The sequence below is a fragment of the Natator depressus genome, chromosome 5, assembly GCF_965152275.1.
Source record: "Natator depressus isolate rNatDep1 chromosome 5, rNatDep2.hap1, whole genome shotgun sequence".
In the NCBI taxonomy this organism is placed as follows: domain Eukaryota; kingdom Metazoa; phylum Chordata; order Testudines; family Cheloniidae; genus Natator; species Natator depressus.
In genome coordinates, this window is record NC_134238.1 from 102737110 (window position 1) to 102761844 (window position 24735).

General features: G+C 39.1%; 1 protein-coding gene across 2 annotated transcripts in view; it reads left to right on the top strand.

Annotated features, from left to right (window-relative positions):
• The window catches only part of KDM4C (lysine demethylase 4C), a 453801-nt gene that overhangs the window by 403055 nt on the left and 26011 nt on the right, over nucleotides 1-24735 (top strand). For both annotated transcript variants that reach the window (XM_074953333.1, XM_074953334.1), the window contains 2 exons: nucleotides 2428-2613; nucleotides 13678-13848. In XM_074953333.1, the coding sequence (XP_074809434.1) occupies nucleotides 2428-2613; nucleotides 13678-13848 (357 nt within the window). The remainder of the gene's footprint in view (nucleotides 1-2427; nucleotides 2614-13677; nucleotides 13849-24735) is intronic.

Consider the following 24735-nt stretch of genomic DNA (forward strand, 5'->3'; position numbering starts at 1 on the left):
CTTTCTGAGTTAATTATTTTCTTTGTTTTGCATAGGACATTTTTATAATTTGTTGTACAAACATATACAATAGTTCATCTTATAATTTCTTAGTGTCTTGGTTCTTGTTACCTTCCTAAAATGCTGACTATAGAACAATTTGGTGTGGATGGTATAGGTGGGGCAGGTAGCACTGCTTATACGTACAGTTGCCCAACACTTCGAATTATAAGACCCTTTGTTCAATTAGTTAGAACTTCGCCAAATTTTAACCATTTGGGCACAAATGCCAGATTTCTCAACTGAGCTGCTGCTGCTGCTTTTTTTAAGTTTCAGCAATAATGGTGTAGCCATTTCAGAGAACAAGATGAAGGAAAATACATGGTTATGCTCATTTTTAAATATTCTTACAACCACTCTGTTGAAAAGCTCTAGCACTTCCATGCTTACTAGCAAGGATTTGAAATTTTTCAGGGTGACCGCCCTGTGTCAGGTACGTGCCTCTTGCCATCCCCGTGAAAATCTGCCCACATTTGGCCAAGTTATAGGCCTCTGAAAAATTCCACTTCGCACATTCTCAGTAAAGGCTTAGTAGAGTTTGGCAGCTAAATTCTCTGGAGCATTTGCCATCCTCTCACACTTCTTACATGCCAACCAGACTCTGGATGCATCATAGTCACAGAACAGCTGAGCATGTTCCATTTCATATCAGCCAGGGGCTGAACAGGACTTTCCCTGCAATTGCTCAAAGCTGGGGGTTGCTTAGATACTGGCCACCAGAACTGAGGGCAGGGAGACTGTCTCTCCTTTGCTGTCACTGCACCCCTTTCTGGTGCCCAGAGGGACAGGAGCAGAGTGATGGGATAGAAAGGCAGGAGCCGATGATGGGAGAAGATAGGAGCAAGCGGCAAGGACAGGAACTGTTGAGTGGGGTAGCATAGGAGCAAAGGGGGCATGGGCAAAAGCTAGAGATTGGACAGGAGCAGGAGTTGATTTTAGAGGCAGGCAGGTGCCAGAGAGGATAACAGTGGGGAGGAAGGGACAAGAGCAGTGACTTGGCAGGGGAATATAAGAGTGGAAAGGGACATAGATAGGCTCGAGGCACAGGGGGCAGAAGGCTCTGAAATTATTATAACCGTCCCCTACTGAACATGTATCCCACCCCTGCTGCTGACCCTATGGGGAGTCAGTACGATTACACAGGATGAAATTTTTGTTTTTCAATTTTTAAGTTTTTTAAAGTTTGGGAAATTACATTAAAAGGGGGTCTAGTGAGTTAAATAAGCAACTGGGAGATAGAAAGTCCTGAGTGCTGACCCCATTACTTGGGAAAGTCATTTAACCTTTCTGTATCTGTTTCCCTCTCCATTTAATGTGAATAATAATACTTTCCTTGAAGGGGTACTTAAATGTTTGTAAAGCATTTTGAAATCTTTGGATGAAAGGCTTATAAGACCAATGTATTAATTTTACAGTGTTTTACTCCTATGACGCACTGAACATTATGGGTTCACTTCCTTATTCTGCTCATGCTTTGTATTCTAACTTTACTTGAGAGGATGACCTGAACCAACAAATTCACTACTCTCGCAGCCTTTGCTGTGACAGTTACATAAATTCAAGGCAATCCATCATACCATGTTGAGTTGGTGAAGTTCACTGATGACACTTCAGTGAGTTGCTTTGTAAAAACTATTGGTTAAATTTAGAGTGATGAAAGGAATTAGTACTTCAACACCACATAGATTGTGGAATTCACTACTGCTAAGCCTGTTGGGTAAAATAGTGTGAGTGGATTTTAAAATATTATGATCATCAATAACATATTTCTTGTTTTATAAGCTATGATGAGGGTAAGAAAGAAAGAGCTATATCCCCATGTACAGTCTTACACAATTGGCAATACACAGTAATGGAGTATTTCTCCATCTGACATATTGGTTATTGGCTATTTCTGGCAGTAGGATACCAGACTCCATGGACAAATTGTTTTATTCAGCGAGGCAGAGCCTGTGTCTCATTTCTCCCATCCCCCAATGCCTATTTTGAACACACAGGAACATAACATGGTGTACGGAGTTTAGTTTTATTTTCACACATAATGGTTATTTTTGAAGAATTATGTTAGCAGATTCTCAATTTGCTCACTTTGGGAGTAAGGGTTGATTTGTAGGGCAGTGCATGGGATTTAGAATCAAAACGATTAATAATGATCAGCTACATATCAGATTCCCCACTATGGCACCAAAACCATTAACTCTTTGTATGTCCATAAAGAAGGACAAAAATGCTGACTTAAAGTTACAGCATATTGCAAGCTTAATTTGCAATTCAGAAAAGTTTGTTCTTTTTCAGTACAGCTTAGCTGTAAAATGTAGTCAATAAAACATGGAAATTAGCTGAATCACAGTAGTTTAGTTGACATTCTGTTCTGTTTTGTTCGTACAGAAATGTATCTTCTGCAGACAGAGAATGAAGAAATTTTCCGGTGCCTGCATACAGTGTTCTTATGGGCGTTGTCCAGCTTCCTTCCATGTTACCTGTGCCCATGCTGCAGGGGTGCTGATGGAGCCTGATGACTGGCCCTATGTTGTCTACATCACATGTTTCAGACACAAGATCAATCAGAATGTGGTAAGGAATTTTATCCTTTCTTTCTTCCTTTCTTTTTCTTTTTTTTTTAAACAAAAAATAAAATATGCTGTGGATAGTCTTTGCATTCTAAAAGTGTAATTAAGGCAGGAATTTACTTAGCTGTCTAGGGAAAATGAAGGAAGGAATCTATAAATGGCTTATGTTTAAAAGATTGCTCCATCTATATTCTTTTCATATACAGCAGGTCATTATATTTTGACAGTTTCTCCTTATGTCTGGAGCTTGGAGAAATGTTGGTACTCACAGTGGTTGATAGGCCTGGCATACTTTTCCATTAGGACCATTACAGTATGTATGGATTCACCACCACAATAAATCAATACAGTCTCCTTTTTTAAATTTTCAGTGTAGTACAAATACCCACATTTATTACAAAAACCCAGATTAAATATTATGAATATCCAATATAAAAATATTGCACATATAACATCCTTATTCAGCATTCCCAATAAAACCTTGCAAATGTCCTTCCAAAATTTCAGTACTGACTGACAATAGTTATATAAAGTATGAGTAGAACTCCATATTCTTTGTCACAATGCCAGAAGTTTCCATCAATGCTGAGAAAGAGCCGTTAATGTTAGCTGTGATGTATACTCCATTCACAATACTGTCATTAACTGTCTTGTAGATCTTAATGCATTTTGTTCCACTTTATTTCTGTCACTTCTAATGGAGATGGTTAACCATTCTGTAGTTTTTACATTATATTTTAATTATTCCTTAACATTGTTCAGACAGAAGGAATATATAATAGAATCTAGGGATGGAAAACACCTATTTGATCATTTAATCCAGTGTTTTTCAACCTTTTCTTGTTGGTGACCCCTCATTCAAAGTCAAATTTTTTCAGCCCTCCCTCCTCACATTTACTATGAACATAAATGTGTCATTGATAGCAATGATAAATCTATATAATCTGTTTATTTTGTGTTTTGAGAAGTTGACCGAGAATACTTGACCTCAGAGCGGACGGGTGTGCAGGAAGTGGAAGAGCAAGATTTTGTTTGCTTTAGATTGTAATAACATTTTCAACACCAGAGAACCTCTCCGAATGCTTTCCTTGACTCTCTTGGGATTCATGATCCACTAGTTTAGTCCATCCACAGCGAGTACAAGACTGGCCTTACAGAACATTTTCTGGCTTTTTCTCCAGTATAGTTTTCAGTGTCTCAACCAATGGGACTTCCATCATTTCCCATGGGAGACTATTCTTCAGTCAAATAGAACTCTCTGTCAGGAAGATTTTTCTGTGGTCTAGGCTGAATATTCCTTTTATCAATTTCATCCTATTACTCCTAGTTATACCTCCTGTACCATGCTTATCAGTTCCTTTCCTTAAATGGTGTACAACTCTTTAAACAGACAATCTATTCCTATCACCATCTCTCTTTGTAATTGCATAGTTTTTCTATAACTATTTTGTTGTCCAGCTGTACCGAAAGAAGGACAGGAGACACTTGATATGGATTTAATCAGACTGCAACGTTATTATTAGATGTTTGGGACTACCCGGCAGATAAAAGTGTACAGTGCAGGTAAACCCTGTTTATTTTTTAATTACCTGGATAGGCTTTCCCCAACTTCCCCTCTTTTTCCATCCAGGTCCCTCCAGCAAATCCATTCCTGGGACCTTACCATCCACCCCACCTCGTGGGAGGGGTAAGATGGGCTATAAGAAAGGGGGGTTGACTCCTTGCTGTTCCAACCACAGGAGGCCCAAGCCCCACACCGTTCCATTCCTTTAACCAGCCCCTCCTTTTTAAGTCCTTTACCAGGCCATTTATTTGGGCACTGGATGCCTTCCCTATGCACTGGACATCTGCCCCACACTTACCAAATAATTTGCGACATATAGCCTACCACACCTTTTGTGCTCACCATAATAGGTCTTCCCTAACACCCGCTGTGGGGAAGGCGAAAAAACCCCTCTCCACCGAAGCCAATATCGTGGTGAGGGAAAAAATATCTTCCCAGCCCTCCTAAAATGTAGTGACTAGCACAATGCCCACAGCAGGTTCAAACCCACCTGATAATCGCACCTCAAGGGGAGGGAGGGTGGGTGCTGCCTTGCCTGCTGCGTGGAGAAGGGGGTTTGCAACACCAGAGCTTGCACCTTTAAAGGCTTTCGCCCTTACATTCCAAGGAGGTGAGTCAGTTCTGCGAAGCTGACCAACACCACCTTTTTGCAGCTGTGTCTGCCCTCCAGTTTTTGCACTGGCTGAGGTCTCCTTTTTTTGGCAGCTCCAGTTGTTTGGTGGTTTTATACTTATTTTTTCTAAGTCATTACGTGCTGCTCCTTACTCATATTTTGTTTTTTTCTGAACTCCATCTAATTTGTCTGTGCCTTTCTGTTACTGAGGCATCTAGAGTAAACAGCCACACTAACAAAGCATATCATTCTCTTATGCCTTTTTTCCCCTCTGGATTGTAAGCCTGTCAGGGCACAGATAATCTTTTTTCTATGTTTGTACAGCACCCAGCACAATGAGCCCCCCCCCATCCTGACTTGGGTCTTTTGCCTGCTTCCATAATATAAATATTTATTAATAATGCTAATAATAATAACGCCTGTAAATTGTTAGTAAAGTAAGGTGGAACATGTAGCATTCACATTTTCTGTCTCTCTGTCTTGTCTATCTAACATACACAGCACAGATTATATTACATCTGCAATTTATCAGTATACTTTATTGGCATACATTTAAACTAGGGCGCTATAAACAATTGTTAAATGATAATTATTTTGTGCTCTAGAAGCCAAAACAAATGTTAGTCTGATACAACACTATTATGATAAAATTGACTCCCACAAAAATCCTTCATTTCCCCCCCAATGATTTTCTTGATCTATATTTGGTGTTATTAAAGGAAAAATAAAAATGACATTGAGAAATAGCATCTTGCACAAACACTTATGAAGTGTATGGGATGCATGGTCAGACTGGCTTGGAAAAAAAATAAAAATCAATCAATCTTTCCCAAAACTCAGAGCCAACAATATACCTTTACAGGAGGAGTTTGGGTCAGTTGGCTTATTTTTTGTGGCCAGAACCAAAAAACACCAGGCAAAGGTAGGCTATTTTTGTGTGTGCTTTATTGGACAAAATCTTGGAAATATCAAAAATACTATGAGAGCCTTTCCTTGTGTAATTTTAACATGATTTTGAGACAAGGAAGGTTGACATAAGTTTGTATATGCTTTGATTTAATATCCTATCTTTTGGATAATTAATCTAATCAAATCTCCAAACTTTCAAAAGTTTGTTCACCATTAATTTTCTTATTAGACCTTTATCCTTTCAGTTACCTACCTTTCATGCGGAGATTACACTGCCTTTTGCCATTTGGCGTAACAGCACTTCTCTGTTCATAATGAACCTTTCTTGTTTGTCCATCACTTTAACTTACATTGTATTGTTTGAAAGCAAAATAATTAAACAATGAGCACTGGCTTTTTAAACTAGTTTTGCAATTTTAAACAGAATAGAATAGAGATTAAAAAATAGAATATGTCAGCAAGAGCAAATCTGTACAGATATTCAGCTATTGAATAAACGACACATATGACAGGATGCCACTATCTCTGCTCATGGAGAAAGCAAAACAATAATTAGCTGGTGTTATCTTAATAAAGTTGTCCCAAAATGCATTATGAGAGTTGTTTGTTATTACCTAGGTCGAGGTTGAAAGAAAAATAAGAGTTCATTTTTTATTTAGGTTGGAGGAGGGGATGTGACAATTATCTAACATGGTATTGTAATATGTAAATTAGGGAGGTTGCTTGACCAAAAGCCTATTCTCTCACACACACACACACACACACACACACACACATACACACACTTACTTTACTGCATAATGTTAATATATCCCTTAACCTGAGGTGTCAAGCCTCCACCCACTGCAATGCTGAAATTTTGTTTTGAGTCTGAATTATTTAGCACTGTAGTTGCCAACAAATTATGTCCAGATTATTTATCACAGTGGTCTCATAAACCTTTCTGACTGGGGGTCACAGTCTTTCTGAATCATCGTGGTTATTTCTTCCTAGATTACAGTTTTAATATCAACCATTGGAAAATTTGGCTTGTATTTTATGCTAAATAGAGATGGAGAAGGTAGGTGGGGAAGTAATACCAGTACGTATATAGTGTTTCAAAATGTAGTAAAAATAAATTGACTTTGGACTTTTATATGTTGTGCTGCATTTTCAAAATCTTTTGCTTTGTGGGCCAAATTTTCAAATACAAGCAGTAATACTGTGCCTGCCAAAATTGTATGGATGCTCCTTTTAGGTGTGCAAGCAGGTATTTCATCATGTAGACTGGGTAATTGCATGCCGAAAGGAACACACATCTGTGCTGTAACCCATTCTGCACACACAAATACTGGTTTGCTTGCAATAAATTTTGTGTGCAAAATTGGTCGTTTCATATTTTTTCATAGAAACAATGCATTATTTTGCATATGTAAATTTGAAAGTATCGTTGCATGGGCAGTTCTCATCACGGCTGTGAAAGTTGAGATGACTGAACAATTGACTTAGTAATGTTTTATATTATTTATGTGCATATATAAAAGCAGAAAAGCCTCAGCTGACTCATTTTTCCTGTTAAGATTCCTTTTCGGATCTCAGAGATTAATACGTTTTAAATAAAGATAACCAACCTTTTGGGATTACTTTAAGACCATGGTTCTCAGCCAGAGGTACGTGTGCCTCCGGGGGTAGGCAGAAGTCTCAACTCAACTCATCCAGATCAGTGTTTCTCAACCTGGGGGTTGCGATCCTCAGAGGGGGTTTAGGGGGGTTGCAAGTGCAGGGCTGGCATTAGGGGTGGCAAGCATGGCAATTGGCCGGGGCCCTGCACCACAGGGAACCCAGTGAAAGCTAAGTTACATGCTTCAGCTCTGGGCGGTGGGGCTCAGACTTCAGCCCCACTGCCTGGAACTCTGGGTTCAGACAAGGCTCACAAGTGAAAAAGAGGCTCAAGTATCACACTGAAATGTAAGTCCAATAGTTATATTCCAGTCAATGTATTTTATAATTATATGGTAAAAATGAGGAAGTAAGCAATATTTCAGTAACAGTGTGCTGTGAGACTTTTGTATTTTTATGCCTGATTTTGTAAGCAAGTAGTTTTTAAGTGAGGTGAAAATTGGGGTATACAAGACAAATCAGACTCCTGAAAGGGACACATTCGTTTCAGACAACAGATCCTGTAGCTCATGCTCTAAGGAGAGCTAGTCATTGTGGGCTAGATCTCCATACCTTGCATAACTAAAGATCCCATTGAAATCAGTGAATGTTAAGTGGGCTTGGAATGCAGGATCGGGCCATAAAAATGTAGAGGCGGGAAGGGAAGTTTAGTATACAGCTGCAATAGTGAACCATATGTGAATTTTTATGTTGTTGTGATTGCTCCTGGTCTTTCTGTGGATGTGCAAGAAGAGAGGAAAGGGGATAAGGAGCCTGATATATGTATATGGTTGCCCAGAAAAAAACTTTTATGTACATAAACCCACACAGTGCGGGTAAGGTAAGATTGCTCTGTACTATAACATACCTAATCCAAAACCACAAAAGCAAGGAAATGAAAAACATCTAACAGTACATACCCTCTACTCCTCCATCCAGGACACACACCTGACCACTAGAACAACCACCAGACACCTCGGATGACACAGCACAACCTTTCTGCCCTTATAAAGATACTAGTAGACCTAAGCAGAAATTTTTCGTTCAAATTCTTTTCAATGATAAATGGCTTTTTTGTCAAAATGGAAATTTCTGTGGGAAATGTGGATTTTTACAAAATTAGGGGAGTGGTAAATAGAAAATCTGGTTCTGTTGTTTTCAACAACAAAAAATTAAAAAATTCATCCATTTGAGCAACACTTTTCAGTAAATCCAAAAGATTTTTACCTGACTGGCTGAAATGTTTCGATTTTTGATTGAAAATGTTTCAGTTTTTAGCAAAAACTTGTGGTTTTCAGTTACCAAAACCCATAATATTTTGTTTTTCAATGTTTGAATGCAAAACTTTTAAAAAATGTTGTAGAAAAACTTTGGAAAAATAATTTTTTGTTTTTGTCAAAAATGTTGTTGGGAAAAAACGTTTTCCTACTGGTTGTAGATGTCAGTCTTCTAGCACCTCTTCACCCAAATTCCCCATCACTGCAAACAGACCAGATTTTTTCTGCTATCCATTCTGCAAATTCACACTTGATCCTGCACTGGCTGACCATCTTCATGAAAAACAGGATCTTCAACATTAGCATCTGTTACTGTCATGAACACCAGGAGCTCCTGAGCTGGCTGGACAGTGCCATGAAGAAAAGGATCCAGAATAGGATCCTCAGAACAGTAGCTGTTCCTATGCTGAAGATACTGTTCTTCATAAAACAGTCTGAAAGACCTCTTGGTCTTTGACAAACCAGCAGCTACTGCTTCTAGAAGATGTTAGTTTTCCAAACTTTTGTTCTCCATTAGCTAAGTGCCGCACTTAAGGATTCGTTTATGACAAAGAACTGTGATATTTTTTATTATTTTTGTTAATTAACAAAATAAATACATAACTCAACCAAACTCTCCTTATCTCCTAGGGTTTCAGCTAGGGGAACCCCAAAAATCAGGAGATACAAACTGAGATATTTTAGGTGAGGGATGCAATTTTTAATTGATTAGAACTTCGAAAAAAATCAGTTAATTAGTTTTAAACTCCCCAGAAAATTCAGGTTTTGCTCAAACATTGTGCTAAAATTTACAGCACGTACACTGTATTTTTCCTATAAAATGAACAAGTTGAACTCCCACTTAAAGTACAAAACAGAATACAAACTTAGCAACAGCTCCACCATAACTGATCCTCTGTTCTGTGTTTCTTGTGAAGCTCCTGCAGCACAAATGTAATGGAGAGCTGTTGTAACAGGATTGCGGGGGATTTTCTTTTTGTAGAAGAATCCCTGGGTGACAAAAAGCCGGTGTAGCCAACTCTGTGCTGTCTGTGCCTGGCCCCCTGGCACTCTAGGTGGTCGAGGGGCATACCTTGGGGGAGGCACAGAGACCAAAGGGAAAAAATCCTGAGCAGGCATACTGTTCAAATGTCACTTTCACATTAGGACTATAGTTCTAGGGGTAAAATTGGCAGGGTGGAATAAAACTTAGATTTCCATATCAAACCGAATACATCTTAGAGCTTTGATGATCCTCGACTATAAATATGATCTGGAACTTTTTAGACCAAGGGTTTTTTGTCTACTTGTCAAGCTGTCCTGCAGTGACTGAAGGCGGTGGGTGCCAACCTCAGGGCAAACTCTTAGGAAACAGGACACAAACCCCAAATTGTTGTGAGTTCTATACTTAGATTCCACCTATCAATTATCAAGTGTAAACTCATCAGAAACTATAACAGCCTTAACATGAAATTACAGACAGTCCCCTTGGGTACTCTGATCTGTCTTGCCTCCCAGGTAAACCCACCTTACACTGAAGATCACAGCAATATTCAGATTACTCTCAGTCAGAAGGACCAGTCACTTACCCCAGGTCAATTGCATCTTAGATTTCACAAGAAAGACAACACTACACCCAAATGAGTTTCAGTCTTAAATTTCAAAAAGTAACAGAAACTTCTGTGATAAGCAAGCTCAATATGTCCTTCAGGACTAATCCAGGCTAAGCACTGAGGATCTTTTGCTTATGCTTAGTAATCCTTGCTCCTTAGAGTCCAAGCAGCAGAAAGATACAGTTCCTCCTTGTTAGGGCTTTTTATTCCTTCCCCACTTCTGCTTCGAGTTGCAAACTCAGCTGATGAAAGGAACTCACTTGCAAATCTCCTCTTCATGGTGGGGGAGAAAGCAATCAACAAAGTCTTTTGTCCTCTGATGTTCCACAATACTTCATCTTGTGCTTATGTGCTTTTTATGTCGGGCAGGACATAACACCTGTTGGAGACTAGTATTTCACACTAGCTAATGCTTCTCTCCTGTCTGGTGATTTACACAGTTACAGAGAATTTTAGTGCAAGTGCTCAAATAATACTTTACAATATGAGATACAGATGTGAAAGTGAGATTAATCCAAGTAGCAATTTACAAGTGTTCAATAAAGCATAAACACTAAGCACATTTTTATAACTCTAATTATTTTACCAGTACTAACACAGGTGAACCAGACTGATTCCAGCTATGTGTTTTCAGTATCCAAGTGAGGCATGGGGACCTTGGCATAAAACGGCATCTGGTTTGCTAGCAATACATCAGTCACACAAATAAAGAGCAAGGACTTCTACCATAATGTATCCCATTTTTTCAGGTTCACATATGGAAGGCCAAGATGGCTTTTTTGTTTGTTTGTCTGTTTGATTTTCTCGGTTTCTACTGCTGTCTTAGTTCACCCTTGGCTTGGGTTATGTTGAGGAAAAATCACACTTTCTGAACCACAATTTGCACCATAATCTGAAAGATACCACAGCTGTTTCTTTAATTTGATAGAGCCCCTTGCATAACAACTGTCCTTTCTGCTCAAAAATGACATTCTTAACGTCAATAAGTTCTGAGGCTTTTCTGACAGGAAATGTTTTCTGGGACAGGCAATCAGTTATTACAGTGTGCTTGTCAATATGTTCTTCTGCAAAATAAATCGAGAATCCTACCAAAGTAACATACTGAAAGCCAAACGCCGTCCCCTTGAGCTGGGATGCAGTAGGGTTTTCTATGGTTTGAGGTTTTTTTAGGGTTTTGTTCATTTATTTGGTTTTCTGCCTGGAGGTAGGGGGCTTGAGTTGTGGAGTTTATTTTGTGAAAATTTTACCAGTAAACCAATCAGTATATTCTTAACAAAAAAATTGTGTTTTTGTTTTGTGAAGCTCAATCTTTTTACTTGTAATACATTTTGTACTTTTAATACATTTACTTCCTGTTGGATTTATATATCCACCAGAAACTTCTGCTCCACTCACATGGGTAATTCAATGACTACTTTCAGTTTCTGTTTCTGAACATATTTGGATAAATGGAGTCTGGAATTTTTCAAGAAACAAACACCTGGATTTTTACATATTATTCAAGATTTGGTGTAACAGCGGTAACTGATGTTACCAGTAGAGGGACCTATGTGATAATAACTTATAGTGGTAAACTAGTTCTTGGCTCATTTCACTATTTTGTGTTTAGGCTTAGTGATATTGTTATATACAGAACTAGTAATGGCTGTTTAAACAGGTAAACAGCCATTAAATAACATGTATAATTATGAAAGAAAGATTATTTCCAGGTGATCTTGAAAATGCTGTAGACATATAATTGGGTATAACTTCATAGTAGGCCTCAGTCCAATCCTCTGTTTTCATGAACACAATTTTACTCAGAGAAATCACTTGCAAACACAAGCTTAGTGCACTAGCCCCAGAAAATGTGTTGTGTGCATCTGAAGTCTGTCATTTTTTGGTGATAGACTTCAAATGCACACAACACATTTGTACTTGCTTTGCCCTCAGTTTTTAGAAACACAAAAGTTTGAGATGTGTAAATTCTGTAATGTGGTGCAAGAAAGTGGTAGTGTGCCAAAAATTACAAAGCAAAAGAAGTATTTCAAAATTTGGCCCAAGTTTGTTTTAAAAAAGTTGCAGGAATTATGTTAAGATAAAATGTAAAAATCTAACAAAGAGCATGGGCACCGACCATAACTCAGCTTCTAATAATCACACTGACAATTCTATAGTCACCTCATTTTGCAGACTTTCACAGGTACTTTTTTTTTTTTAGATTATTACATTTATTGAAGAACTTTGCTGCTTGAAAGGTTACAGACAGTTGAAAAAGTGGTAGGAAATTGGGTAATTAATTTAGCATATGTCATACAGTATTTCAAGCTGGTTAGTAAATATTTCTAATTCAAAACATTTTCACTAATACAGATATGCTATTTGAATCGTGCTGTGGTTTTTAGCATCTCCTGTTGTCAGAAAAGTTCAGATGCCCAGCTGTTGCCAGAGACAGTACAGTTTACCACACAAACACAGCAACCAATATGAAATGATTTACAGCTAATAAACAGCCATAAGATGTCTTATTAGGATGAGAAACTCTTGATTTTACTTCTCCAGATGGTGAAGCTCACTGGGCAAGTGGGAAGCACACTGGGATGCATTAGTTGGGAAGTGGTGTGCACAATTTTCTGCATCATGTACATCTCTGAGCATTTGCTGAGTTATGGGGTTTGGTTTGGGGGTTTTGTTTTGTTTTGTTTTTTTGGTAATAGGAGTATAACACCTATAGTTGTTGAGGTAGAATCTTTGCATAATTTGACCTTAGAGTATATCTTGGCTACTCTTCTGAAGGTGATAGCTGATTTTAGGGAAGTTAGAGAGGAAACATGAAAATAAACAGTGGTTATGACTGACCTGCTACATCATAAAGGTGAGTGATAAAATAAACAATCATTATAACTGCACAATACCATCTGCAGTTTTAAAGTGAGTGTTCTGCATTGTTTCTGAGTTACTGAAGCATCCTGTTGTATCACTGCTGACCACTTTTACAAAAACGAGATGTGTATCTATTGATGTCATCCCAGTGAGCAAAATATGAAGTAATAGCATTATGAAAATCCAAAACTTGAGAAGTGCCTTTCAATAAAATTCTACAGTATAAGCTTGGTCCACCATGTCTGATCTCTACTAGAGCTGGATATAAGGGATTTAAGATAGTGGCAAACAACATTTCTGAATGGTCCCAGAATTGTTTTGCTTAAATTGTTCTCCTGTGTTGTAAGATGAGCCAAAACACCATAATAGTAGATATATTTTTAATTATGTGCTGCAATCTTGTGTGGCTGTAATTCTTTTGCTAATAAAATGTAAATGTGTATGCTTCACAGAAAGTTTGATTGTTGTAGTAAGGAAAGATTTTGCATTTCAAGATTTCTTGCTAAATTGAGAGCCATGATTGATCACTGCAGTACTTTATCATGTGACATGGTTCTGATAAACTAAGTGGTGACTGTTTTTAATGACTGTTTCTTAAATTCTTGCTTTCAAGAGAACCAAAGCATGTGAGAAGGCCATCACAGTGGGGCAGACTGTCATCACAAAACACAGGAACACACGATATTATAGTTGCAGAGTGATAGGAGTGACATCTCAAGTCTTCTATGAAGTCATGTTTGATGATGGCTCCTTCAGTCGGGACACTTTCCCTGAAGATATTGTAGTAAGTATTTTTTAAGATACTTGCTCTTTTTGGATAATAGGAGTATAACACCCATAGCTAAACAGACTGAATCTTTGGGAATATTTCCTTTCACCTTTAAAGGAGATAACTGACTTAATATTAATTTCATGTTTGTTGTTTTCACTGCAGAGAATTATCATTTTCTAATGGGCTTCCCAACCTTGGTTGTTCTAATTAGTATCCACCATTTGACCAAATTAATCAAAACTAATCTTCCAAAGTCTTTTAATTAAATAAGAAATATATGTTTAATAAAGGATATTAGAATGGGAATTCCACATATTCTGATCTGTCTCTGAGAGATAATACAATGACATTCCATGCTGAATTGAAAAATCCTGTTTTCAAATATCTAATGGGAAGAATGGCTCTCAGGAATCTGTTCTGACAATGTGTTTACATCTTTTGATGTTTAGTTGTAAGATTACATTATTAATGATAAAAATCAACAGGGAAAAGAATATGTAGTTTAGTCCTAAAAGCAATGCAGATTTTGATTTCCCCTATGCACTTAAATCTCCATGTTTTTCAGGAATGTTACTGAATACATGATGTGCTTATTTGGGGAACATGCACGTTTTCCTTAGACATTCTGGATTACATTCACCAGTGCCTTGCACCTTGTGACATCTCAATCATTTACAAAAGTGTAATCATTTACAAAAGTGGGTGCAGGGTGGGTGCAAACCATTACCATTCTGATTTGGTACCATTTTACACCCTCTTCATACTTTTTGGCCCTGATCCTTGGCTTCAATCAAGCCATCTTTGTGGTCCCCTGATCCTGAGGCTTCTCTGGGCTGTGCTGATCTGTTGGTATAAGTGTTATAACTTGCACCTGTTGCCAACAACCCCCAGGGGCTGTTAGAGCAGCCAGGGATTGCCAGGATGCACATCCTCTTTCCCTTAGCTGTGTTCTCTGCTGGCTGCAGGGGGGTAGGATAGCATAAGACACTAGCATAAGAGTTAGAATGCTGTGGTTCAAGAAGCTGCACCCCCCAGAATACTCAGCCTTCCTATCCTATAAAGATGTTTGGGAGCTTTAATGTTTTCCACAGACCAACTTGTCTCTGGAACCAGTTATCTGTCAAATACTGTCAATGGAAATAATACTGTTTTTCTTGTCAACTGTTTAGTTATTGAAAAGTCTAATGCATTTTGGAAATAAGACATTTAAAGGGGTACATTTTCGAAGCAGTGAGTGGGGATTTAGCTGTTCACCTCCCACTGGTGTTAATGGAAGTCATGCAGCTAAATCCCTGTTACATCGCTTTGAAAAATTTACCCCTTAATTTGAAATATTCTGAAAGGCTCCAGTAATGATCAAGGGCCTTTTGATTTAGGATCATCAAGATACTAAGCAAATGAGGCTGCATTGTTATCAGAGACCTCTCTTTTGTGTGCACCTGCATCAAAGTATCAAAGGGAGAGATGAGAAGCTGCTCACCACCCTACTGGGATAGCTTGTTCTGGAGCTAAGAAGGAATGTAATCAGGTGCGGATATGCCTCAGTGCTTCTCAGAAACTAGATGAACTACATATAATTGTTTGATGGAAATACCAAACAAATTTCATATTCCTTAGAGAAATCTTGTTGTGTTTTCATTCGATAATATACCTGTAGCAGTAACGGGGAGGAAAGAATATTTTTTCTTCTGCCTGGCCTAAAATTTGCTAATCCACGCAATGTGCATATCAGGTGTTAGTGCCGCTGGGAGGACTTATTAATCAAATCTGGTGTGAAAGCAATGTTACCGCCTATTGAGGAACTTATTTCTCTAATCTGTTTTCACTTTTCAGATAGCTCTCAAAGATAGAGCTTTCTGCTTTTGCAGTATGTTTTGAGCACAATTTCAGTTCAACTCACACTTGTGTTTGTGCAAGGCAGGCCACAATTTCAGTGTTGGGCACAGTAATTTATTTTGTAAGGAGGAAGATGGGGAGCCTCATCTCTAAAACTCTGTCTTCTCTAGCTCTAAATATTCAACAGTTGCCAAGGCAGGGAATCCATTGTTCCCATCACCTGTATATTTTTCTTTGCTTTGTGTTAGTATTTGCTAAATATATTAGGACATGCTTTTTACTTACTTTTTACTGTGCATTTGGGGCCTCTGGTTTCAACCTTGTAAGACTGTCACAAACAAATGACTCTTCAGTTAGACCATTTAAACTAATTAAATTGCAAATTAGTAAGCCTCAGTGCATTTGCTAACCTGTGGGCTCAATTCTACCCTCTGCTGTGCTGGTGTGTAAAAGATGTAAGTGCAACTTTTTATCCTACACGCTCAGCAGGTAAGGATCTCCCCATAGCTCAGTGACAAATGGTAGAAAACAGCTGGCGAATTGTACTGTCTGGTGCACCATATCCCAATGGAGACGAAATCTGCAGGTTAAGTAGGCTGTTTAGGGTCGTCGTCCCCCCGGCCCCCAAAAAACCCTGGCCAGTACATATGCTGCATTCTCCAGCAAGTGCTGCCAACAGCGGGTTGAAAGTGCAACTTGCTGCTGCTTAGAGGAGCATCACGTAATGCTCTGTGGCTTGTCACCCATCTCCAGCTCAGCACACCATAATGAATCCTGCCCTGGTGTGTGGGGCCGACGTCAATTAGCAGACTCTGCACTGGAGAGTGTAACTATTCTCCCTGTTGTTCCAGTCAGGGTTTCCTTCGGTAAACACAACATGCTGTGAAACTTGGTATTTTAATACCTGTCAGACACATCTCTACATGAAAATCCTGGCAGCTTGCTAAATACGGAACATGCTGGTTCAGGTTTATTTATGTAGTTTTTCCTATTTATCTATTGTATCTGTCAAAAATGCCTTAGCATTTGTGCTACAATTTGTGATATAAACACATTTTCTAAAATAAATTGAAGCTGACGCAAAAGCTAAGACATGACCCATTCCCATTCCTCGTGAAAGCCTGATAGGCCTTGTTGTAGGCTTTGGGGGTCACCACATTCTTATTATCTCAGACCAAGGAGGGAAACACATTCCGGAGTCACGGACACTCCACTGGGAATGACCCACCACTCACCACCACATGTACAAATCTAGGGGTTGTCAGTTTGTTGCCTGATCTTAAGTGCCACAGGACAACATATCCAGGACTCAAGTGTAATGGTCTTTATAGATTAAAACTAACAATCTAAATTGCTCCTAGAAATGAATTGGATGTCACTGCAGCATGCGGAATACCAGTGTAAACTGCTCCCTGAAAGGAAGGGCTCCTATAGGAGAAAAAGGAGACATTTATCTGTCAGTGGAGAGTATTTGGAGCAGCATTAGAGTGATATTTTCATGAGTCCGAGGGGATTTCTTCCCAAAACCCAAATACTGTGGTTCTGGGCAGTTCTGAAAATGTCTATGAAATTTCTGCTTAACAATATATTCCTGAAGAATGTGTATATCAGCTCGGTTAAACTCAGCATGCAAACTGCTGCTGTCAAGAACCATGATAAAAGATGTATTGCTACATGATTCAAAGTCTGTCAATCCAAGCAAATGTGACAGTCACCGATGAATTTTTTTTGTCTAAAACTCTTTTTTTTAAAACCTACAGTGATACATAGAGCCCTTAACAGAATTATGCTGACGCTAATGTAACCACCTTCTTTTACCAGTGGACCCAAAAGAGCCTTCAGACTGATGAGATTAGTGAAGATTAAGGTCCATCATTCTGTGTGTATCAGTATTTTAAATTCACTACTGGCCATGAAAAGTGAAACAGGACCATTTAGAAATGTGACAGCAAAAGTACATCACTGAAATTTTCAAGACGGCTACTATTGCTTTCAGCACACACCTACATTTCACAAAGCACCAAAATTATGGTCTTCTGCTTTCTTTATAATAGAATGCATCACTTTTTAGTTACTGTGCATTTGAGCAAAAGCTGTCAGTGTAATAGCAAAGCAGCTGGAGAGGCTGCTTTTTTGTTTGTTTGTTGGGGGGAGGGATTTAAAGGTTTTTCCCTGCCAGGGACCACCTTCACAGCTCTCCAGCGCTGTCAATGTCCGTGAATAACTCCCTTGTGATGCTGTCAGAGTTTGAAATGAAAATTTTAACAACTCCTGATCCCACACTCTAATATACGTAATGTGATGGTATTAGCTTCCCCACAGTTTAATTTTTTCTTTCTGTCTCTGGAACCTTTGAGATCTTAAATTATTACCCCAATTTTTGGGGTCTAGCAGATTGTTTCTGCTAGGAAAAGAAATTGATGATGGAGTCAGGTGTTTGATGCAATCCTGTTTGTTTACAAAGAATGTACATACTCCTCTTTCCCAAACACAGTAGGAATCAAACAGGGGGTAACTTCTTTTTTTACAGTTCCAAGCCCCCTTCAGTTAGCACTTTGACCAAAAGCTCTCCCTTAGCTTTTTTCAAAAGGACACACTACCATGACTTTTCTGACCTTATCTGGGGCTTCTTTGCTCCTTCTATCTTTTTCTGCTGCTTGAACTTCTCTCTCACACACAGCTTCACTAACGAATGTGCCAACCCCTGTGTAACAGCATTGGCATCCACCTCTGGCGAGTGCCCCCTTCTGGTTGGGCGTGTCTGCATTCTTTAGTTCTGGTGACCCCTTTTGGTGGTTCTCTGGCACATTTGTCAGTGATACTGCTCCAGCCAAGTCACTCTCTGCATTTTAACAAGCACAAACCCCTTTCGGGGTATACGGTCCACTGGGGTATATCTCAGTACCACTCTCTAGCCCTCCCCGGGTTTTGGTGGTGTCTCTCTCTAGCCCTCCCTGGGCTTTGGTCTTTACGTAGTCCAGCCTTGGTATGCCCTCCCTGGGCATCTTCCTGCAGCCCTCCTCAGGCTCAGTCCCTACTCAGTTCTAGCAACCAGCCAGGAGCTCCCTCAACGCTCCCCCGGTCCCTGCTAGCAAACCGTTCGTGGCTCTGCTGCTCTTCCAGGCAGCTAGGCCTGCAGTCCTTTCTTCTCCAAGCAGCAACTGACTAAGGCTTTGCTCTGCAGCTCCTTTTATATGACCCTCCTGTGCCCTGAATGGCTGCTTCCCCTGGACATATAATTGGACATATATGTAAACTCGGGGCATAGTGTAGTACACTACCCATTGCAAATGACCTTTTCCCTGTAAAATTAGACACAAAGTTTGCACCATGCCTCACAGATAAATGATCCACAGCAAAATCTTAGACTCTCTGCTTCAGAATTTTGAATTAGTTGGGCCAGCTGATTGCTATATAGAGAAGCATTTAGTGACTGGGTAAAGCAGTAACATACATTGACTTGTGCGAATCAAATATGTACAGGACAAGGAATGACAAAGATGGCAATGGCAGTACATTTAAAGTTTCCTTTAGCCATCTCTCACGTCTGTTATTTCATCAAAGATTTATGGACAGTGTAATTCAGCATGAATAGTGCGACTGAGGTCAGACAAGCTGGGGCTTCAGAGCTCAGCCAAGTTAGGTCCTATCTCTCAATGCACGTATGGTCTCAGAGGTTGCTGTTATTGTTTATTATTTAACTGCTAACAACATACTCTGTGCTATGCAGGAAGCAAATTAATAAAGAAAACCTCTGCCCCAAGGAGTTGAAAAACAGACCCACACATACAAAGCACGGTGGGTAACCGTGGTAACCTGGAACATTACATGGCTTCTTCCCAACCAAATGTGGAAGTTTGACGGACATGGGTTAATGTTTGTGGACCTTACGGAAGCAGCAAGTCTTTAGGGGGGGATTTAAATAGGAGAGGGTGGGAGCCTGTCATGCTTGGTCTGGAAAGTCATTCCATGCATAGGCCACAACAAGAAAGAAGGCCTAAAGAGTTGGGCCACTGAGGCTGGCTAAAATGTACAATATTAGGCTCATCCTACAGAAGGATGTGAATAGGTGGATCCTTGCACCTGTGCAGACCCCTATTGACTTCAGTGTAGCTCCACAGGGGCACAGGGATCTGCCTGCATGGATCCAGTGTCAAAATCAGGGCCTATTTTTATTAACAAGAACCTACCTGTAATGATCTTCATTAAAAAAATCTGCTGTACAATCTGTATGACCCCACTGACTGCAGTGATGGTAAGAAGATTGAGGGAAAGTCAGGGCAGAATTTGCCTCTTTATTTCTAAAATTGGTGGAGTGATAGGATTAAAATTAAAAAGAAAATAGGAAAATACTTAATAAAATTAGCTTTAAAGAATCTGAGCACAATTCTGTCTGCTTGACACTGTCTGTCTTCTTAATTACATTTACTCAAAGGAGTGTGAGAAGGACTTGGCTCACTGATTCTGCATAATGAATGAAAGATGTATGTATTTTTTTAACAAATTAAATTAACCTTAAGGAACACATTTAATAATTATTTGTGAAATTTCTATAAGCACCTTATTGCACTTGCAAATTTTGTATTGACACTTACAAATCTGGCACACAGAATGTCATTCTTTACACACTCAAGTCCCTGTTTACACGCATAGAAGAGCACAGACATGAATTTCTGAGATACTTTAAAAGTTTGGACTTAAATTTATTAAAAAAACCTAAACAAGCAGAGTCAGGTTGAAGGCTGCCACTTCATCCATAACTCCATGGGCCCAGGCAGTGCTGCTCATACAATTCAAGGGGCCTGAGTCTGACCTCACACTGATTTAAAACAGTAGAACTTTATTAACTTCAACAGAATCATTCTTGATTTACCCAAGGTGTAGGTGAGAGCAGAATCAGACTTTTTTGTTTGGATGTTTGTTTGTTGGTTCCCTGATACACTACAAATACAGGAGAATCAATAGTTAAGCATAAACAATGAATATAGGGTAGATTACAGCCAGCTTTAACTTTGAATCTGTCTACATTTGAGGCTTTATAAACCTCAATATCATCTTATCACAGTTTCCTGTCTATAACTTCCTCTTGTTTCTAACAGTAGTCTAACTTGATAATGGAAAGGCTGATAGAACCAACTTCAGGTGAGATGTTAAATTAAGATAATCTGTAAAATCATCTTTTAAAGACAAGATAAATCTTCCTAATATTTAGCAAATGCTGCTGGAGAGAATTATAAAAGTGAAAACCAGCTTTTGTGCTTTATTTTTTTCCACTCATGGCACAATTTGAACTTTAATTGCCTTTAAGATTTAAAATTTAGCAGCTTATATACAGCAAGCATGTACCCTGGTTCACTATATGAAATCCTTGCTTATGACAATAAAAGTACAATGTTTATATCACACCTATATTAAAGGTTGGGCTCAGAAGGACAGTGTTTGTGATCTAGTGATTGATCCATGTTTGTCAACAATAGTGGCCTGTCCTATCAGTCTCTTGTTTGGCAGTCAGAGTTGCTTATGGTCATGGGGATCGTGAAGAGCATAGTGGAAGCTATGGAGAGCATGAGGGATGCAACGGAAAATATGGGGGTTATAGTGGAAGCCAATATAATAGAGTGGAGAAGGGGGAACCATGACAAAAGCAGAATTTTTTCCCAGTAATCCAGGAGTTGCTGGAGAGTTGTGGTGCATTTTAGGATGATAGTTCCTGGAGGTTTTCTCTCACCTATCTAAGAAAAAAATCTAAAATTATTCTGGATCCAAAAATGCTGCCCAGGCCTCAGGCTTATTTTTAGAAATGTCCCTGCAAAATTCTTGGCAGGTTGGCAGCTATGATTGAAGAAGAGACTGGGAGACAGAAGACCCATGTTCTGTTCATGCACTGACTTGCTGTGTGACCTTGGACAGGTCACTTTCTGTTCCTCAGTTTCCACATTTGTAAAATGGGGATAATAGTACTTCCTTTCCTCTTAGGAATTTAGAGACTAAATGAATATATGTAAAAGTTTCAGTTCTTTGGGTGAAAGACACTGCTAATGTGGAGAGTATTATTTTTTTTAAACTGATATGCCGAGAAAGAATAAAGGAGTGACTGTACCAGCCATGTCTTTCTGGTTAAGAGAACAAGTTATATGATTTCGTCACGAGGAGCAAGGGTGTAGGAGGATAGCTTTGGCAACTAGTCCATCAGATTGAGTGAACTTGTTAGTGTGGGATTGGAAGCTAGGACTTCCAATTGATTCAGTGATTGAGTAACTTTTTAGTGTGGGATAGGAAGCTTTCTTGTGGTATGTATAGCTGTTCCTGTTTAGATAAATTCTGGCTGTCACATATTAACTGCCACTCTTTTTCATTCAACATGATGTGGAACATATGAAAAGTTAGTTTTTGGATTTTAGAAATTTGCATAAGAACTGTACATGATCAATTTTCCAAAGCAAAATATTGTTTGACAGCATTTTAACATCATGAGATGTGTACAGAGAGTTTCTACAATTTACTTCCCTTCCGTTTAATGGCATGAGTAAATAAAATATATTCACTCTTCTCAACTATGATACCTTACCTGTCTATATGACAAGCTAGTCTAAATCAGAGGTGTTAGTAGTAAATATGTTTGTCGTATTCTTTATAAAACAGTCACTTGTAAGCTTAATCACTTACACCAAAGCTGAAAGCAAGTGCACACTAAACTAAAATAAGCAGAAGAGACAGCTTGTATTAAGTGCATTAACAGAATGGGCTTGCTGACATTTCAGTTCAATCCTTGGTGATGCTCTGTCTACCCAGGGAACCCCAGTTGAGTCATCTTTGCAGCTCTGCCACATGAGCCCTGTTCTCCCCTGTATTTTATACATTAAGAGCTGACTTATCATGACAGCTCTCACACCATGTGTTCAGTTCTTTATTTCCCCCTTCCCCACACTTTATACTGTGTTAAGCCCCTGTTTGAAACAATCTGCAGATAATTTCCATTACTACAGAGAGCAGTCTGCTAATGAGAGCATTTTGATAGCTGCATGGTGGGATACTGCATTAAGCTAAATTTCTAAATTCAGGAGGGAAAAATTATAGCTATAACTTAATACCATTCAACTAAAGACAGCTGGAAGACCATTTGTATGCAGAAGTCCAGCAGCCATACATGTTGGTCTAATTTTCACACCTTCCATATTGATGATATTTCTATAGATTTTTATAGAGCTTCCATGCTGATATTTTGCTGCTGAGCATTTTCCTGGAGAAGGTTTGTAAATTTGCTTGAAAACCTTTTAGTGAGAACAAGAGACCTCAGCCTCCAAATAATTTTCTGCATGTTATTTAGGCTTTTTCTGAAGTAGCCATTCCCAGTCAAGGTGTATTTAATTAATTTCTGTGAGTGCCGTGGCATCCTCAGATTATCCTCCTGCTAAATTGACTTCACTGCTCCGGAATAAAAGGGAGGGTTGATTGGGTTTTAGGCATTATGAAAACTCTATGGGTTGTTTTTCAGAAACTTCACCACTTAGTACCTAAAATCAAAGGCTTTGATGAGTTAGTGCCATGGCTTGATCCAGTCTTAGAAGTAAAGGTTAGGTGGACTGCAGCTTACATTGAACAGTCATTCTGGACTTAAACAGCATTTCCGGGGGCACCATATAGATAAGGGGAACAGGAGAGTTTATCTTTAATAGTTTGATTTTAGTAGCTTTTACTTTTAATTTATGTAGTACTGTAAAAGGGCATATAAGAGGTAAGTCAAGGAGTTTGTAGAGGAGAGGTGAAGATTTAGAAGGCATATGGACTGGAGGGTCTGATCAATATAGCAAGAGAGGCATAAAGAAGAGATGCAAAAAGAGTGAGGGGTAAGTGAGGAGAGGGAGGGGAAGGACTTAGTGGAAAAGACTGAAGCCAGCAAATGGAAAGCAGGAGGGTCTGATACCTGGTGACAGGATGGAGAGATTTAAGAAGGTAGAGGGGTGGTACATGAGGAGAAAGCTGGTGATGGTAGAAATAAATGATTCCAGGGTCGGTGGTGAGAAAAGTTCACACATCTTGGTCTGCTATCATCACAAGGCTGTGAGGCTTTGCAGGCCTGTGCCTGCTGCTAGTGGTGATAGTGTCTTCTGGAATAGTGGGATGTGTTCTAAACACTGCCCCTGGAAGATTGTGGGGTCCTAGGGAGGGTGAGAGGAGGGAGCTGGGGCATTGAAGCACAACTGGTGTCTGGTATACTAACCCACTCATTGAAGAACTAACTCCAGTTTCTATGTTCATAATTTATTATTGTTGGGTTTTTTTCTAATTATAACAACACTTCATAATGGGTCCAGCTTTAAAATTTAGTTACCTAAAGTTAAGCCCTAAATTATGATTTAGGAGCCCAGTTCAACTGATTCATAATTAAAATACATAAATCAATTGCTAGCATACTGTCATAAATATAAAGGGAAGGGTAAACCCCTTTAAAATCCCTCGTGGCCAGAGGAAAAATCCTCTCACCTGTAAAGGGTTAAGAAGCTAAAGGTAACCTCGCTGGCACTTGATCAAAATGACCAATGAGGAGACAAGATACTTTCAAAAGCTGGGAGGAGGGAGAAAAACAAAGGGTCTCTGTCTGTCTGTGTGATGCTTTTGCCGGGGACAGAACAGGAATGGAGTCTTAGAACTTAGTAAGTAATCTAGCTAGGTATGCGTTAGATTATGATTTCTTTAAATGGCTGAGAAAATAGCTGTGCTGAATAGAATGAATATTTCTGTCTGTGTGTCTTTTTTGTATCTTAAGGTTTTGTCTAGAGGGATTCTCTATGTTTTGAATCTAATTACCCTGTAAGGTATTCACCATCCTGATTTTACAGAGGTGATTCTTTTTTACTTCTATTAAAAGTCTTCTGGTAAGGAAACTGAATGCTTTTTCACTGTTCTAAGATCCAAGGGTTTGGGTCTGTGGTCACTTATGCAAATTGATGAGGATTTTTACCAAAGCTTCCCCAGGAAGTGCGGTGCAAGGGTTGGGAGGATTTGGGGGGGAAAGACGTTTCCAAAGTACATTTTTTCAGGAACCCAGATAAAGTTTGGTGG